The sequence below is a fragment of the Brassica napus genome, chromosome C4 (genome assembly GCF_020379485.1).
Source record: "Brassica napus cultivar Da-Ae chromosome C4, Da-Ae, whole genome shotgun sequence".
NCBI classification, from domain to species: domain Eukaryota; kingdom Viridiplantae; phylum Streptophyta; class Magnoliopsida; order Brassicales; family Brassicaceae; genus Brassica; species Brassica napus.
The window spans coordinates 30,152,157-30,167,329 of NC_063447.1; the positions used below are offsets into that span (position 1 = coordinate 30,152,157).

Genomic DNA, 15,173 nt, shown 5'->3' on the forward strand with positions numbered 1-15,173 from the left:
TTCTTCTATGTTCAAGTTCAATACCTTAAGTCTCTTACAATCACTGTAACTACAGACAAAACCAGAGACAACCAAACCATGTGTACAAGTTCCAGATCAATGAAAAAAAAAAAGATTCTTCTCACCATTTACAACAATCTCACTCTATATCTACAAAAAATTAACTATTCTGATTCAACGACCTTTCTTGCATTTTCTTTAGGTACTATAAGAACAGAGTCTATGCACAGGCCACCTTTCGTGTGAGTGCAATCAATCTGAGTCATCGAGAACTTGACTCCTGTTGATACATCTGGATTTACCACTTTGAAATCCCCGACGTGATAGTGACTCCAGTGTCCAGGGTTGTTGTTCAGATAACGCAGCGAAACAGCTTGTTGGTTGTCTGAAGTTGCGAGCTGGAACCTAACAGGTTTAATGTCCCATCCGTGGATGTGGTCGGAGTTGCAGATTCTCCGTCCAAGTCTCTTTGATGTTTTACCGAGCTGGATACGGAAGAAGAGACTGTATGTTCCAGATGGAAACTGGATCTCAAACTCTCCTCCTACTTCAAACCACCATATCTGTTGAACATACGCAACTGAGTGGAACCTGGAGATGCAATATTGGAAGAGACTAATCAAGATAAAGGGTATAAGCTCAGTGAATCTAGGTTACAAAGTATACAATACCAAACTGAATAGTCCACCATAACATCATAATATTAAATCAAGAGTAGAAGATAGTCAAACTGATGATACTACACCTGGATTTAAGCCTGCTGTTCCGGTTCGGTTAGTTTGGTTTCGGTTAGTTCGATTCGACATAAATATTACCGAATTAACCCGAAATAAAATTGGTTCGGTATCCGGTTAGTTCGATTCGACATAAATATTACAGAATTAACTCACAATAAAATTCGGATAGGTATTCGGTTGGTTCAGTTTTTGAAAATCCTACCAAAGTTTTTGATTTCGGATATGTTCGGTTAAATTTGGTTAGTTTGGTTTAAAATTTGGTTAGTTCGGTTAGGGTTTTTGGTATAGTTTCGTTGTAATTTTTTACTCGAAGAAAACCGGTTGCCATATGAACCGAAAACCAAACTTTTTAAAAAAACTACCGAATCGAATCGAGTTATCGAACCGACGGTTCAGTTCAAAATCCCAGGTCTACCTGGATTCATCGGTTGGGATATGACTCCAGTATCTCCGATCATCAATTCCCGTAATCCTTAACGCCTTTGAAGAAATCGATACACAAAGACGACCAGTGTTCTTATCAATCCACAGCTCCTGCTCAAGAAGAACACACCTCTCACCAATAAGATAAGAAAGTTGCTAACTTTTTCCATAAAAATGATTCAAAAAGTGAACAAAGTACCAACCTTTGTGCCACCGTCGAAGAGATTGGGCCTACAGAGCTTCGCGTACAAATCCTTCTTCAACAACTTCCTCAGAGTAATTTCATCGAACACCTTCCGCGCGATAGCTCGATAACTCGGAGGCAGCTTCGGCTCCCATATGAAATCAGCTGACGACGCGCGACGGAACACCCTGCTGAGACGAGCGAGCCGACAAATCTCCGGCGGGTCAAGCCGCATCATGATCAACGCTACACAATTGTCCGGCAAATCAGATAATCTGGGTTCACTGCTCCGGTCAAACTCCGGCGTAACGCCTGAGATGTTAGCGCCCATGATCACACCAACAGATGAAAAGAGAGAGCCTTTACGTATCAAAGGAGAAGCCCAGAATCGAATTTCGATTGCATTGGCCGCGGAGAATCGATTGATAGAAACTGGAAAAAAGGAGGCTTTTTTTTGTTCTTTCTTCTTCGAATTATTATTATTTGTTATTTTTTTAATCTTATACGATTTAGAAGATATAGAGAATACAAATACGCAAAGCAACTTTATATAGAAGAAGAAATGATTCAAAGGTCTATTCTCCTGAGCCAAATATAAATCATATATAATTTCGTAGAAGTGTACTATACGTATCCTTTTTTATCTGCGGATGTATACGTTTTGTGGTCCGGGTCGGGTTGGGTCAGGTGGGGTCGGATCCGGATAAGGGGGTGATTAAAGTTGGCTACTTGGCCTAATAGTTTGGGTTAAAAGTGCATTACACGTGTAGGCATGGACATTCGGGGCCCCAATCGAGTTTTCGTTTTATCCATTCGGGTTTTGGTTTTTCGAGTTTATCAAAATCAACCTCATTCGGGTTATATAAAAGTTCGGTTCAGGAACGGTACGGGTTCTATCGGGTTCGGGTCGGAGTTAGTAAATCTTCAAAGAACCGGTATAACCCATTGTACTTTCGGGTTCGGATACCAATCGGTTATTCGGTATAAAAATATCTGATTTGTACCTATTTTGTAACTAAAACATAAATGAAATCGGTTCTTTAGATTTAAAATACATGATTTGTACATATTTTAATAGCCAAAACATAAGTAAAATCGATTCAAAAATAAGAAAAAACATCAAACGTGATCATTCAAAATCAAGCAAAAGATAAAAGTAGTTAGTGATAGAAAGAAAACCTGATAAGTGAAATCTAAAACAAAAACTAAGTTCTCATGAAATGAGAAACATTATTCAATTAATGAAAACAAAACCAAAATCTAAAAACTTCAGGCTTCAACCGTCACATTCCACCATCAACCTTCATGTAATAGATAATTATTTTAGAAGTTCAATAATATCTTAAAGTATTTTGGATACATATTAAGAATTAAGATCATATTTGGTAGAAGTTCTTTTTGTGATTTTAAATGTTTCGGGTTCTATCGGATATCCATTTAGGTCCGGGTTCGGTTCGGATAATACTCATAACCCAAAATACCAAAAAACAGGATCCATTCGGTATTTATGTCGGTTCGGATCGGTTCGAATTCATTTTTATCGGATCAGGTTCGGTTCAGATTTTTAGATTCGGTTTATTTGTCCAGCTCTAATTACACGTGTTCTGGTGGGGTTGGGAGCATATTTAATGACAAGTAAAACACCTGGCGAAGGTTTAGTGTGACGGGGAATTTTTTTTAATTGATGTATAATAATTTCAGTTTTTTTTTGGTGTTTGAGGTGGAATAGAACTAAATATATTTTTTAATGATTCTGATTCTGATTCAAAACAACGGCGAGCCCACTTTATCCATTTTCTTGTTAAAAAAAATGTTCGATCAGGGGGTGGCAAGGAAAAAGTCGTGGGATTCGCCGCATTCCAATTCCAGGTTCGATCCACCTGTCATCCGAAATTAAGTCACATTTTTGTGGTTACTCTACGCGGATATGAGTTACTGCATTTCAGCCCATTTGAATACCCGAAAAAAGGTCTATCCTTGGGGTGCATCTTCCACCCGGGATTAGGTCTGTATCTTTCATAGATTTGGGTTTAACCTTTTTTTTAGTCAAAAAAAAAAAATGTTATGGATATAGTGCCTTTGGTTGCGACGATCGAGCATGTTACAATGGTATACTAGAAGTGATACACATGATCAGTGGATCAGAACTGTTACAAGAAATGAATTATTGTAATTAGCAAAGTGATAGTATACATTTTATTGGAAGTCTATAACTAATCTAGTACTACAAACGATTTGCATTATACAGAATAAATAAAATGTTGTATTGACGTTTTGCCATTGCATTAGTTAGCCAGGATAAGCATGACGGTCGTCGAGTAGTGGAAAAATAATTATCATGTCCTGACTCTTTATGGTTATAAACAGAATACAATAACAGTTGTACTCGTGTCAATAACAAACATTCATACCTCTAGAGCAACAAAGCGAGACCTGGTTACAAATATTATAAATTTATAATGTAAATACAGTGTTATGTTCTGCAAAGATGCATGGTGAAATGAATACACTATTAATATCAAACTATTGAAGTCATTATTGTGAACTGAAGGTCTGTTTCATGATGATGTACCCTTGAGATATACTTTCATATTACAAGATTAGTTGGAAGAAAAAGTAACTAGAGAGTCATATTAAAGGAAGAAAACTCTCGAGATGCATTTAGTTTTGTTATATCTATTTTTCATGTCCCTATTTTGACCTAAGTTTGCCAATCAACAAAAGCACTTTCCCTTAAATAACCATCTTTCTTATATTCATAATATTTTTCACAATGTGGCCACCTTCTTGATGCAATTATTTAGGAATAAAGTAAGTAAAATCATGGTGTCGATCTTTGTGGTCGGGACACATTATCCACTTGGCTTACGTATGGACCAGTTAGTACAAACTTCCCACAGTTTAGGCTGACGTGGATCCAAGTCATAGGATCGTGTTAATATGTCATTCACATTTTCTCGTATCCAATCTCCAATTATTTAGTTTTGAATTTGATTTAAAAAACTACACATATTTGGCTACAAATCTACGGTTTTTAATTATATAATAATCAAATCAATCAAAGCTTCGCAATATAAATATTTTGTATATCTACTCATGAATAGAGCACTTTCCTGAAAAATAAGTTTCCATGAAGGATTTTTTTAGTATTTTTGTGTTTACAACTATTATATACTAGTATATATAAACGCGTGGAATTTTACCAAAAATAAAATATAAGAGGTGGAGGATGATAGGCTAATCGATTGGAAGCAACTTATTTTTAACCATTATATAATACCAATAATGGATCTTTGAAAAACCGGTCCAGAATGGATAAGAAAGATCTCGCCTGTGTTTGTTTGTTGAGCAGAGCTTCTGTTTTTTCTTCCCATTATGATTTATAGTACTGAAATTAATATGTGACAAAGAGAGTTTTGAGAACGACGTTATATCTGAAGAAGTGATAGTGAAAGACGCTACCTATTATTTATTTCTACTCTTAACCGAGTAATTTACTTTCAATCAATCATCAGTTTTAAAATCAGTAAACGTAGCAGATGATGTTGGCATGTTTAAACTATACCAAGTCGACACATCACTTTTTATACTAGTTTACCATTAAATCAGCTTTTCATAAAGATATTTAATCAAGTGGCTTAAATAATACAATGGATAATTCTTTTTTGTTTATAATGTTGCCTATGTTCTGTTTTTGATAATAATTCTTGGCAGATGATGTTAGCATGTTTACCATGTCTTTTAATCTAAAACTTAATGCGTATGGGGCGATTAAACAAAACGACTCTTGCATAAGATTTAAAGTTGAAATTCACAATTAAAACAAATTACTCCAATTAATCCAGGCACCAAATTTGAGTGGTAATAAGAAAAGAAAAGAAAAAAACAGCATCTCAAGACTAAGAGAATAAAACGATGTTATAAAGATCACAAATCTTTGCATAAACCCCAACGTTTTAGTTACTGTTGTTTCGAACCATCGGTCTCGCTATTCACAGGTGTGGAGGAGCCACTACGTTTACTGGTCTGACCTGTAATAGTTCTACCCATGAACCTCCCTGCTTTGCTCAATCCGCTACCCACTGCTCCAAAACCGCTACCAACCATCCCAACACCCGAGCTCACACCGGTTCCAACCAGGCCGACTCCTGCACCAATCCCTGTCCCAACCATTCCTACACCAGCACCGAGCCCACTTCCAACTGCATCCATTGTGCTACCTATCATTCCTGCATCCTTCAACCTCTTCCTCTCTTCCATTATTTTCTTCTCTTCTTCTAACGCAGCCATTTGCTCCTCTTTGTTGAACTCATGATAATGTACCTTCAAAAAAGAAGTCAATCCAGGAAGAAGGAAAAAGTTTTTGCGGTTAATCAAGGGAAGATCTACCTTAAGTGTTAAACTTCCTCTATCTTTCTTGTCTTTTACTTTCAGAGTATCAAGTGAAGACAACAGATTTAGCTCCATTTCCTTTGTAACCCCCACTTCCAAACTGCTTAAAGGAAGTTTCACAAGTCCTAGACGCTCGTCTTGGCCTACGTCTTTGTCAAATACCTGTCAAGAGTTTAACAAAAACGAGAAGGATAGTTAACATTTGCCTTGAACAAATACGAAGCATAACTGTCTTAGATTGCAAACCTCTACAGTGAGCGACTGTGTTTCTTTGTCCTCTGCAATCAGTTCAAATGTTTGGTCCCAAACAGGATTCAGGTTGTTCTCGATTGCCTTTGTTTTATACTTGAAGACAGGACGAATGTGGATGGTTGCATAAGGGTCAGATTTTCCTATCAATTCCTTATTCTTCAGGTTAGTTGCTTTCACTACTGTTACTATAAGCTTTCCCTGTGGCTTAAGTTCTAATTCACTGTGAAAGAGAAAAAAAAAATAGAGAGAATTGTTAAAATATAAAATGCTTTTATAGTACCTATCATGACCAAGTAAATCCTATGGCTATACAGAGGAGAGAAGGCAAAAGATAGGCAGTGGCAAGCAGAAAACATCCAAAATGAAACAGAGGAAAGTACCTGATATCAACAGGTATACCACCAATGGGAACAACTATTCTATGAGGCCACTGAAGCATGTCTTTGACAATAGAATCAACGGTGTCCTAACAGAAAGACAAGCATAAAGCTGTGCATAAGAAAAAAATAGGAAAACAAATATAACACCTGGAAACTGCTTCACATACCAAGAGAAGAACTTACATCAATCATATCAGATAGTCCAGGGATTGCCGTCAAGCTTCCACCAACAGCCTTCAGAGTGTAATCGATTCTCGGTTTTGGCTGGTTGAGATAATTTAGAAAGTTGGTGAATGTCAGATAAGAAAAGGATAAATAAAGATGGAGAAACTGTACCTCAGCAAGTAGAGCTACAACAACAGCAGATATACATGGAATCTCATCAGCAAGTTGAAAGATAACACGTGCAACTGTGAAAACTTGAAGATCCTTCAACTGTTTCAACCAGAAGCAAGTGTTGGTAGCGATAGTCAAATCTACATTGGGAGGCGATACTCAAGGTGCAAAGGGATATAAATCCCCAAACAAGAAGTATCAAAATAATTCTCTAGTAACCTGGATGGGTATGGAAGCGACAAGTGCTGTAACACCTAAAACGATATTTGGATCACCACCCCATCGAAGATCAACGTCCATTGTAATTTGACCTTCCTTGAAACTTTGAACACGAATACCTGCAGCAATAAATAATAATGCATGTGCAAAGGCTTGAACAAGTGGAAGAGACATAAGAATCACAAACGAGGATGTAGTCCACCATATTTTACCTTCAATCTTTGGTGCTACGTTACCCAGAGTCAGTTTGCTGAACTTCAGGGAAGTAATTCCTGGTGGTCTGTAATCTTCAAGCAGCGGTTCAACAGAATCTCTTATTACCATAGTTGCTGCCTGGAAATTAGTCATTAGACAACGGATACTTAAAGACTCTATGACCAGCCAAGCTGCATAACGTTTTCTTGCATTCCAACAAAGTGGACCTATCTTAATTGTCGATTTAACACTAGAAAAGAATGACCCTCCTCTCCCCCAGGGCAACTAGAAAACTTTATGCATCTACAGTAGAACAGAATGCCTTAAGTAAGGGTATAAAAAGAAAATAAGAATCTCACCTCTGCAATAAATGGCCACATCTTGCCAAGTAGTTTATTCAGCCATTTGACCTGAAAAATAAAGGTATAAGACGTTTTCAGTTTGAAAACTTTGGTTCATTTTATAATAAGTGTCTGAACGGTACAACACTTGGTGAATTCAAGGGAAAAGAAGCCAGAACTAGATCTCTACAGTCGGAGTACAAAGGCAAATAACACCTATATATACATTTAAGCTAAAAACTAAAGCATGTTGAAGTATGGAAGATGGAACATTGACTATATAAGAGACGTACCTGCTCAAAGGCTGGAAAGGATATCCACTGAGGAAAGTTATCACCACAAATTTTCATCAAATCCTCTCTGCTAAGAGATCCTAGAAGTTTCATATCAACTGCCTGTTCGATTATACAGTATCAGAGGCCAAGAACACATCATCATCTGACTAATCCTATCTACCATAACACAAACCACGAAGGATTCTAAAATTACAGATTCAATATTAGGATCCTCAATCAATTGGAGAATAAGCCGATTGAATCGAACCGAACCTTGGCGACTCGCTTGGATGAGCGATGCGACATCATACGACTCCAGCCAGCCATTAGAGCTACGCCGAAGATGATCCCGAACAGAATCCCAGATATCAACCCCATCTTCCTGCAATTAGAAACAAAAGACAAGCGATCGATCAAGAAACGGGAGTCAGAAAACGATTAAAAACGCAATCCGATCCTCACCGCTATAATACCACGATCGAAGGTTAGCGTTATCGTCGAGAAGCGTCGGCTTGTAGTTTACCTTCACGGGATGGGTCAAGTGGGGAGAATCAGAACAAATTAAGAGCGCATTCAAGTAATCTTGGTAGGGCAGAGAGAGAGAGAGAGAGAGAGAGAGTGAGAGACAATGAGGAAGGCGATAGAAACGGTTCATTTCGAATTGATGCTGTATTTAATTAATAATTATATTTTATATCTTCCCCCTCCCCCCACCCCAACATCTCACTATTACTCCCTCATATTTTTGTATCTTCTCAAAATTGCCCCTTTAGTTTTTTCTTACTTATCTTTGCATTAAGATTACAATGATATAGTCAAGTGAATTGTTGTATTCAAATTCTCTTACATGGATTGTACTTTAGTGATCAAATCATTAAGTTTATTTATATATATATATATATATATCACATGGGTTACAATTAAAAAATTGGAAAATGATGATGAATTCTTCAAATTTTCCTTCTAATAAATATTCCAAGATCAAATCCTCTAACAAAAATATGATATTACGTATTAAATACTTTGATTAGTGTCTTTTCTGTTAAAAACAAAATTGTACAGAAAATAGTAAAATAAAGAAAATGGATTATAGATTTTTTTTTTTAAGATAAAATGTAAAAGAGTTAATATACTATTGATAATATACTAATTAATAAATTTAAATTATTGTACTTTATATCTGATTTTTAATAGAAATACATAAGTATTTTTACGAAATTGATGAGTATATAATAGGAATGACACGTGAATATTTAATACTTTCAAAACAAGTTTATTCTTATATGAACTTGTTGAAAACATTAAGAATTCAAAATCTACTTAATATTTTGATTAATGGTAAAACTTGTAACACTTAGAGTTTCTTCAAACTCTAAAAACTTGTCTTATCTTTTAATTTTCAGTTCTCCGTATATGTTCAGTATCTACATCGAATACAAATCATGAGGATGTGTCCCATTTTCTGAATTCGTTGATGATGATGTCTTTAAAATTGATAATAGGGTATGATTAGAGCGTCAGAAGAATACGTGGTCGAAACTAAAACGTGAGAAGTACATGGGCCAGTTTGAGCAACGAAAGATTCTGCCTCGATAACGAGGCAACGAGCGTTTTGATGATACGTTCCATGTGACTTGGTAAAATAAGTGAAGACGTGCTTTACCACAAAATCACATCTCCCTACTCAAGCGACGTTGACCGTTGACAAATCAAGTAATCTTAATTTTTAGTTGTTAAATGGAATAAGATTTTACGATCTTCTAAGAAATTGAACTCCTGCGGTTAAATAATATAGGTAGTTTTAAAGCACAAAAATGAAAAAAAATTATATCATATACACAAATTTTCACAAATTAAAGATTAAGATATATCATCGTATATGATAGAAAATCTATCTAATAAATTATTCTTTTATCATCCAAAACTTAACATATCACGTACTGTTGTTGACAAAACACAAAACATACCACATATTGTTTCTTTAGCTTTTAAAACGATGGACAGAGTGTGTACTTTTGACTTTTGTGTCCTAAGCATAAATTTCATTTTGTCATCAATGCATTATTTAGATTGAAGCTACTCCTCATACTAAGCCCATAATGATAATAATTATAGTACTAATATAGTTACTACATAATATAATTTCTATAAATAAGTATAAGCTTGTGGTTAGAAGAAAACGCCACGAGCGTCTGACAATGAAAAACACTATAGCTCCGGCTGTGCTCTTGATGTTTAGCTTCCTTTTAACATATCTTCTCCTTGCCGCCGTTACATCACGACGGAGGTCATCAGCCCCACTGCGTCTAGTACCTTCAAGACCTCCCGGACCGCCGAGATGTGTGGGATGGCCCATCATCGGACTTCTTCATATAATCGGAAAAGCTCCTCACTTTTCACTTGCCACTCTCTCAAGAGTTTATGGACCAGTCATGAGTCTTAGACTTGGAAGTTTAACCACAGTGGTCATTTCTTCACCAGAGGCAGCACGAGAGGTTTTGAGAACGCTCGACCATTTCTTCTCTGCACAAGCCTTCAGCGAGACCGTTAGAACCATCGGTCACCAGGGAGATGTCTCCACTCCACGGCTACCTTCCATGTCTCCCCATTGGAGGTAAACTATAAATTAGTTAATTAAAATTTCACATAGTTTGGTTTTGACTATGGTGGACTTGTATATACTAGAATTTATTAATCTATATATTGACATGTAGTTCAACCATGGTCAGCCCAATAATCCACTAGGAATGTAGTCTGGTTCACTGTCTAGGTCGCATCTTGTCTCAGCACATAGATAATGATAACAATAGGATAGTATACAATTTTATAATGGATAAATCTCACAAATAACATTCTTAATTTTTATCACAAATAACATTAAAATAGCTTTTATTAATTAATAAAAGACTATATTACTCTATATTCTAAACTCTAACTACAATCTTATCTTCTAAATATTAAATCCTAAATCCAAATATATAAATATTTTTATTTTTATCTTTGAATAAATGTTATTTTGAGGATTTTCTCTTTATGTGTGTTATGTTTTAAATAAAAACTTGATTTCATGTTATTTGAAAGTATGTTTATTTTATAAATCGCACTCAATTGAATAAAATGTGATATGTTTCCACTAGGTTATGGAGGAAGATATTGGAGACTAAGCTGTTCTCAAGGAAGTGTCTCGACGCCACGAAAACCATACGGTCAAAGAAAGTGAAAGAGCTTATAACATTCATCGTGGAAAGCTGCGAAAGAGGAGAAGCTGTGGAGATAGCTCGTGCTTGCTTCGTTACATCGCTTAATGTTATCTCAAACGTTGTGTTTTCGACCGACTTAGGTAGTTACGACCAGATGGCCTCAATGGAACTCCGGGACTCGTTGTTTTGTGTAATGAAAATCATGGGGAAACCGAACCTCGCCAACTATTTTCCGTCTATTGAACATCTTGATCTACAAGGTATCAGGGAAGAGATGAAGGTATGTTCGGAGAGATTGTTTAGTGTTTTCCAGGGGCTCATCGATGCTCGGGTTGCAGAAAGATCATCGCGGACTGAACCTAGAGATGCATACAGCAGCGATCGCGATCTGTTGGATTCACTTATCGATCTTATTCTAGAGGACGTATCGGAAGTCGACATGAACGATATCAAACACTTTCTATACGTAAGTGATATATATATAAAAGTAGTAAAATTAAATAAACGTTAGCGCGAAACATCAATAAAATTGCTGTAATTATGATATTTTCAAAATATTTTTATGTAAATAAGTATGTTTCATAAAAAGGTTACTTTGACATTTTTTATGATTTAGAAAATGGTTAAAATTCATTTGTATCCTTCATAATTTTATTTATTTAACCAATAGTATTTTAGATTACTAAATATATTTATAGATCAAATAAAACATTTTTTACAATTAATATTAAGATTACAATAGACATAATGCTTTAAAAATATTTAAAATTTAAAATAACATTTTTATGTAATAAAGAAAAATTAATGTTACAATGGCATTTTTTATAAAAGAGTCGGAGTAGCATTTTTTGCTTTTATTTTCTATATAAGTTTTAGAATATATGAATGCGAACCTAAATTGTACTGTATATTATTTTTTGAACCAAAATATAATGATTTTGTGTAAATTTGAAGGACTTGTTTATTGCGGGGACGGAAACGAACTCTACCACAGTGGAATGGGCAATGGTTGAGCTATTACGTAACCCAGAGGCTATGGCTAACGCTAAAGTCGAGATTAACTTTATCGTTGGCCCAAACCGTTACGTTCGTGACTCCGATCTCCTAGAGTTTCCTTACTTACAAGCTGTTGTAACAGAGACTCTGCGCTTGCACCCACCGAATCCATTTCTGATCCCACGCAAAGCTGAGTCAGACATAGAGGTTTTAGGGTTTCTCGTGCCTGAGAATGCTCAGATTCTGGTGAACGCTTGGGCTATAGGAAGAGACCAAAACGTTTGGGAAAACGCGGAACGGTTCAAGCCAGAAAGGTTCTTGGGACTAGAGCTTCGGTCGATAGGTCAAGATTTTAAGATGATACCGTTTGGAGCTGGACGAAGAATGTGCCCTGGAATATCATTGGCGTTGAGGATTGTGCCTCACATGCTTGCTTCACTTATCTATTCGTTTGAATGGACTCTTGAAAACGGAAAAGACTACACTGCTCCTGCGGATTTGGACATGAATGAGACTCTTGGTCTTACCTTGCACAAGGCCAGCCCACTGTATTCTGACTTTGTCAAGAAAAACTATGAATATTTTTATTAATTTTCGTAATTTTATTTTTTTAGTAATTATTGATCAGTGGTTAGAGAACTATGAGACCGGACCTCTGCTGGATTAATAAATATTTTTCGAGTTTATTTTGGACCGGTTTTATATAGTAACAAGTGACAAATCATTCATGAATTCATCACCATGACAAAAAGACAAACCCTAGTCTGTGCCATGCTATATAAGGAATTTGACTTATTATTGTTACCGTGTGTTGTCTTATCCATAAAATAGGTACGTAAACTGAGATCAACAAGTGATATTATATGGGCTAAAGTCTATATATATTTTTCTGTCGATGAACGTGTGTCTTCCTCCCAAGCGAGAATCAAGGGAGCTCAAGGATTTATAACAACCAAATGGCCAAAACTCAAGAATCATGTGTACCGCTTGCTGGTAGGGAGCTCAAGCGGTACACATGTAACAACCAAAAGGCCAAATCAAGAGAGCTCAAGAATCATGTGTACCGCTTGCTGGTAGGTCCCAGCTTCCCCAGCCTTGTCGTCTACTACTCATCTCTCTCTCCCTATCAATTTCTCTGCCATGGCCTCTCCGAGCTCCACCTTACCGTCTCCATCGAGTAACAGTGGCAAGCTTCAAGATCATCTTCTTCTGACCTTAGGAGCTTCATCGGCAAAGTCTAATGGTGCTACGGGCTCTGAATCCTTGCTCCACCAAGAGGCCAACTCTGCTACTCTGGCCTCTGTCTCTCCTCCTTTGTCTCCGCCTCCATCTGTTGAAGCCAGCGGTACACATGTTTCTCTGCCAGTTCTCAACGCACAAGCAGCTCCACTGGTTTACAAGTGTGACTCACAAGCACCCGTAGAAGCCAGCGACACTCAAGCACCCCATCATGTGCCTGCTCCTCCACTGATTGCTACCCAGGCTCCTCCTTCTCACTCTGTGCCTTCTTTGGGTTCATGGGCTAAACCACTCATCTTCAAGCCCTCCGTTACTCCTCCTGACCCAAGTACTCCAAGAGGTTATGAGCGCTTGTGGGAAATCAACTTGCTGCTCTTTGGCCAACTCTTAATAATGAAATCTTGAACAAGCAACACAAGAGCAAGCATCCTACTCGCTCCCTGTAGATTCCGATAGAGAAAATGCCACCTCCGGAGCTTAAAGCTGATGGCACTCTCCGCTTCCCATGGGCTGCAAGATTGGGTCCCCAATCACGCAATATGTATCGGGAAGCTTCACCTACCTACCGACTCGATGGTACACCTGAGGTATCAATCCCTTCTAAAGTCTTTAGATTAGGACCAGAGAACAAGGATGAATATGTTATTGGAAAATTTCATAAATGTTATTTACCTCCGGGTGGCCTAGTTCATGTTGTAGTCAATAGACTCTGGGGAAGAAGCTGTAAGATTTCCTGTAAGAAGCTTAATGATCCATCGTATATGTTTCATATCCCACATCAACCTACTCGTCAATGGATTATTCAAAGAGGAGTATGGCATATTGACAATTTCTTGCTTTTTGTGTTGCCGTACACATCAGAGGGTTCATTCAAAATTCCAGAAGTTTCAACTCTTCTAGTATGGGTGACTTTGAAGGACATTCCCGACTGCTGCTACTCTAGATTGGGTATTAGTCATGTTGCCTCTGGTCTCGGTGAGCCCATCTTAACACATAAACATCGTCTAGATCCTACCAACATGGGCGAAGCCAAAGTATTGGTGGAAATGGAATTGGATAAGGACTTTCCAAAGCTTATAGCTCTTGATGATAAACAAGACAATATTTTTCTGATTAAGGTTGACTATACTTGGATCCCTACTACATGTGAGAGGTGTGGGTGTTTAGGCCACAAAGAGAAGAGGTGCCTTCAGCCTCCCAAAGTTCCAGAGAATTCTACCTTGCTGTCAAATTCAGTGGCTATTAGTGCGGATGTACCTGTTGTGGATATTGACATCATTATTCATCAAAATGAGAATGATGCCCCATATACTTCAACATTTCAACAAAAAGAGCTCACTGACCAAGAAACCACCACTTCTAAAGTTGCTCCAAGCTCAGGTTTGGATTTTGTTACTGATCATGAACCACTGTTTGTTTCCTCAGATGTTTCTACGGAAAGCCAAGTTGCATCTGCTGCATCGCCAAGCTTGATCACTTCTACAGCCATCTTAGCAGATGTTCTATCTGCTCATGATGCCACTACAACACCCATTATGGAAACTGTTGCATGAAACAATATCAACAAGGAGGTCCAAAAAAACCTCTGTTGTTGACCCCGTAACCACAACACCTAACGCTAATGCATTCGAGAGTCCTTCTTGTTTCTTTGTGCTAGGTGACGTGGATGAAGCTGGGATAGAGCCAATGGGCTCTCTCAGCTTGACAAGAGGTGGGAGAGAGACAAAACCTCATATCAAATACCAAAACTTGGAATGGAAGAAAATACAAGGGAGAGGAAAACATGGTCCGCGTGGCCGTGGATCCAAACGCTAGCTACTGTCTTTTATTTCATAGTTGATTTTACTAATTTCTACCTAAGTAGTTTCATAGGTATGAGATTTTAACTATCATGATGTGCTCATGCAAGCTTTATCTCGCTATAGGGTTTTATCACTCTATCCTCTAAACGTTTTATGCTATTTAAATTTGAAAGCTTTTACTAAAAAAAAAAGGCCAAAAATC

General features: G+C 37.3%; 4 protein-coding genes across 4 annotated transcripts; 2 read left to right on the forward strand and 2 right to left on the reverse strand.

The window, feature by feature from the left end:
* On the reverse strand, nucleotides 1–1,909 carry LOC106392223 (F-box protein PP2-A13). The gene is made up of 3 exons (XM_013833026.3): nucleotides 1,364–1,909; nucleotides 1,153–1,271; nucleotides 1–591 (listed from the first exon to the last, which is right to left on the reverse strand). Exons 1-3 carry the CDS (start codon nucleotides 1,673–1,675, stop codon nucleotides 165–167), a joined length of 858 nt encoding a protein of 285 aa, XP_013688480.2. The 5' UTR covers nucleotides 1,676–1,909; the 3' UTR covers nucleotides 1–164.
* A 3,206-nt stretch (nucleotides 1,910–5,115) lies between these two features.
* On the reverse strand, nucleotides 5,116–8,401 carry LOC106396812 (calcium-dependent lipid-binding protein-like). Its single transcript, XM_013837306.3, has 12 exons — nucleotides 8,197–8,401; nucleotides 8,008–8,116; nucleotides 7,753–7,854; nucleotides 7,478–7,528; nucleotides 7,136–7,256; nucleotides 6,924–7,042; nucleotides 6,705–6,803; nucleotides 6,552–6,632; nucleotides 6,369–6,454; nucleotides 5,983–6,208; nucleotides 5,734–5,898; nucleotides 5,116–5,667 (listed from the first exon to the last, which is right to left on the reverse strand). Exons 2-12 carry the CDS (start codon nucleotides 8,110–8,112, stop codon nucleotides 5,305–5,307), a joined length of 1,518 nt encoding a protein of 505 aa, XP_013692760.2. The 5' UTR covers nucleotides 8,113–8,116; nucleotides 8,197–8,401; the 3' UTR covers nucleotides 5,116–5,304.
* A 1,162-nt stretch (nucleotides 8,402–9,563) lies between these two features.
* On the forward strand, nucleotides 9,564–12,614 carry LOC106393316 (cytochrome P450 76C2). Its single transcript, XM_013834027.3, has 3 exons — nucleotides 9,564–10,348; nucleotides 10,872–11,400; nucleotides 11,889–12,614. The coding sequence occupies exons 1-3, from the start codon at nucleotides 9,933–9,935 to the stop codon at nucleotides 12,519–12,521; spliced, it is 1,578 nt and encodes a 525-aa protein (XP_013689481.2). The 5' UTR covers nucleotides 9,564–9,932; the 3' UTR covers nucleotides 12,522–12,614.
* A 1,016-nt stretch (nucleotides 12,615–13,630) lies between these two features.
* On the forward strand, nucleotides 13,631–14,722 carry LOC106393315. Its single transcript, XM_048755736.1, has one exon. The coding sequence runs from the start codon at nucleotides 13,631–13,633 to the stop codon at nucleotides 14,720–14,722; it is 1,092 nt and encodes a 363-aa protein (XP_048611693.1).
* Nucleotides 14,723–15,173: the final 451 nt, after the last annotated feature.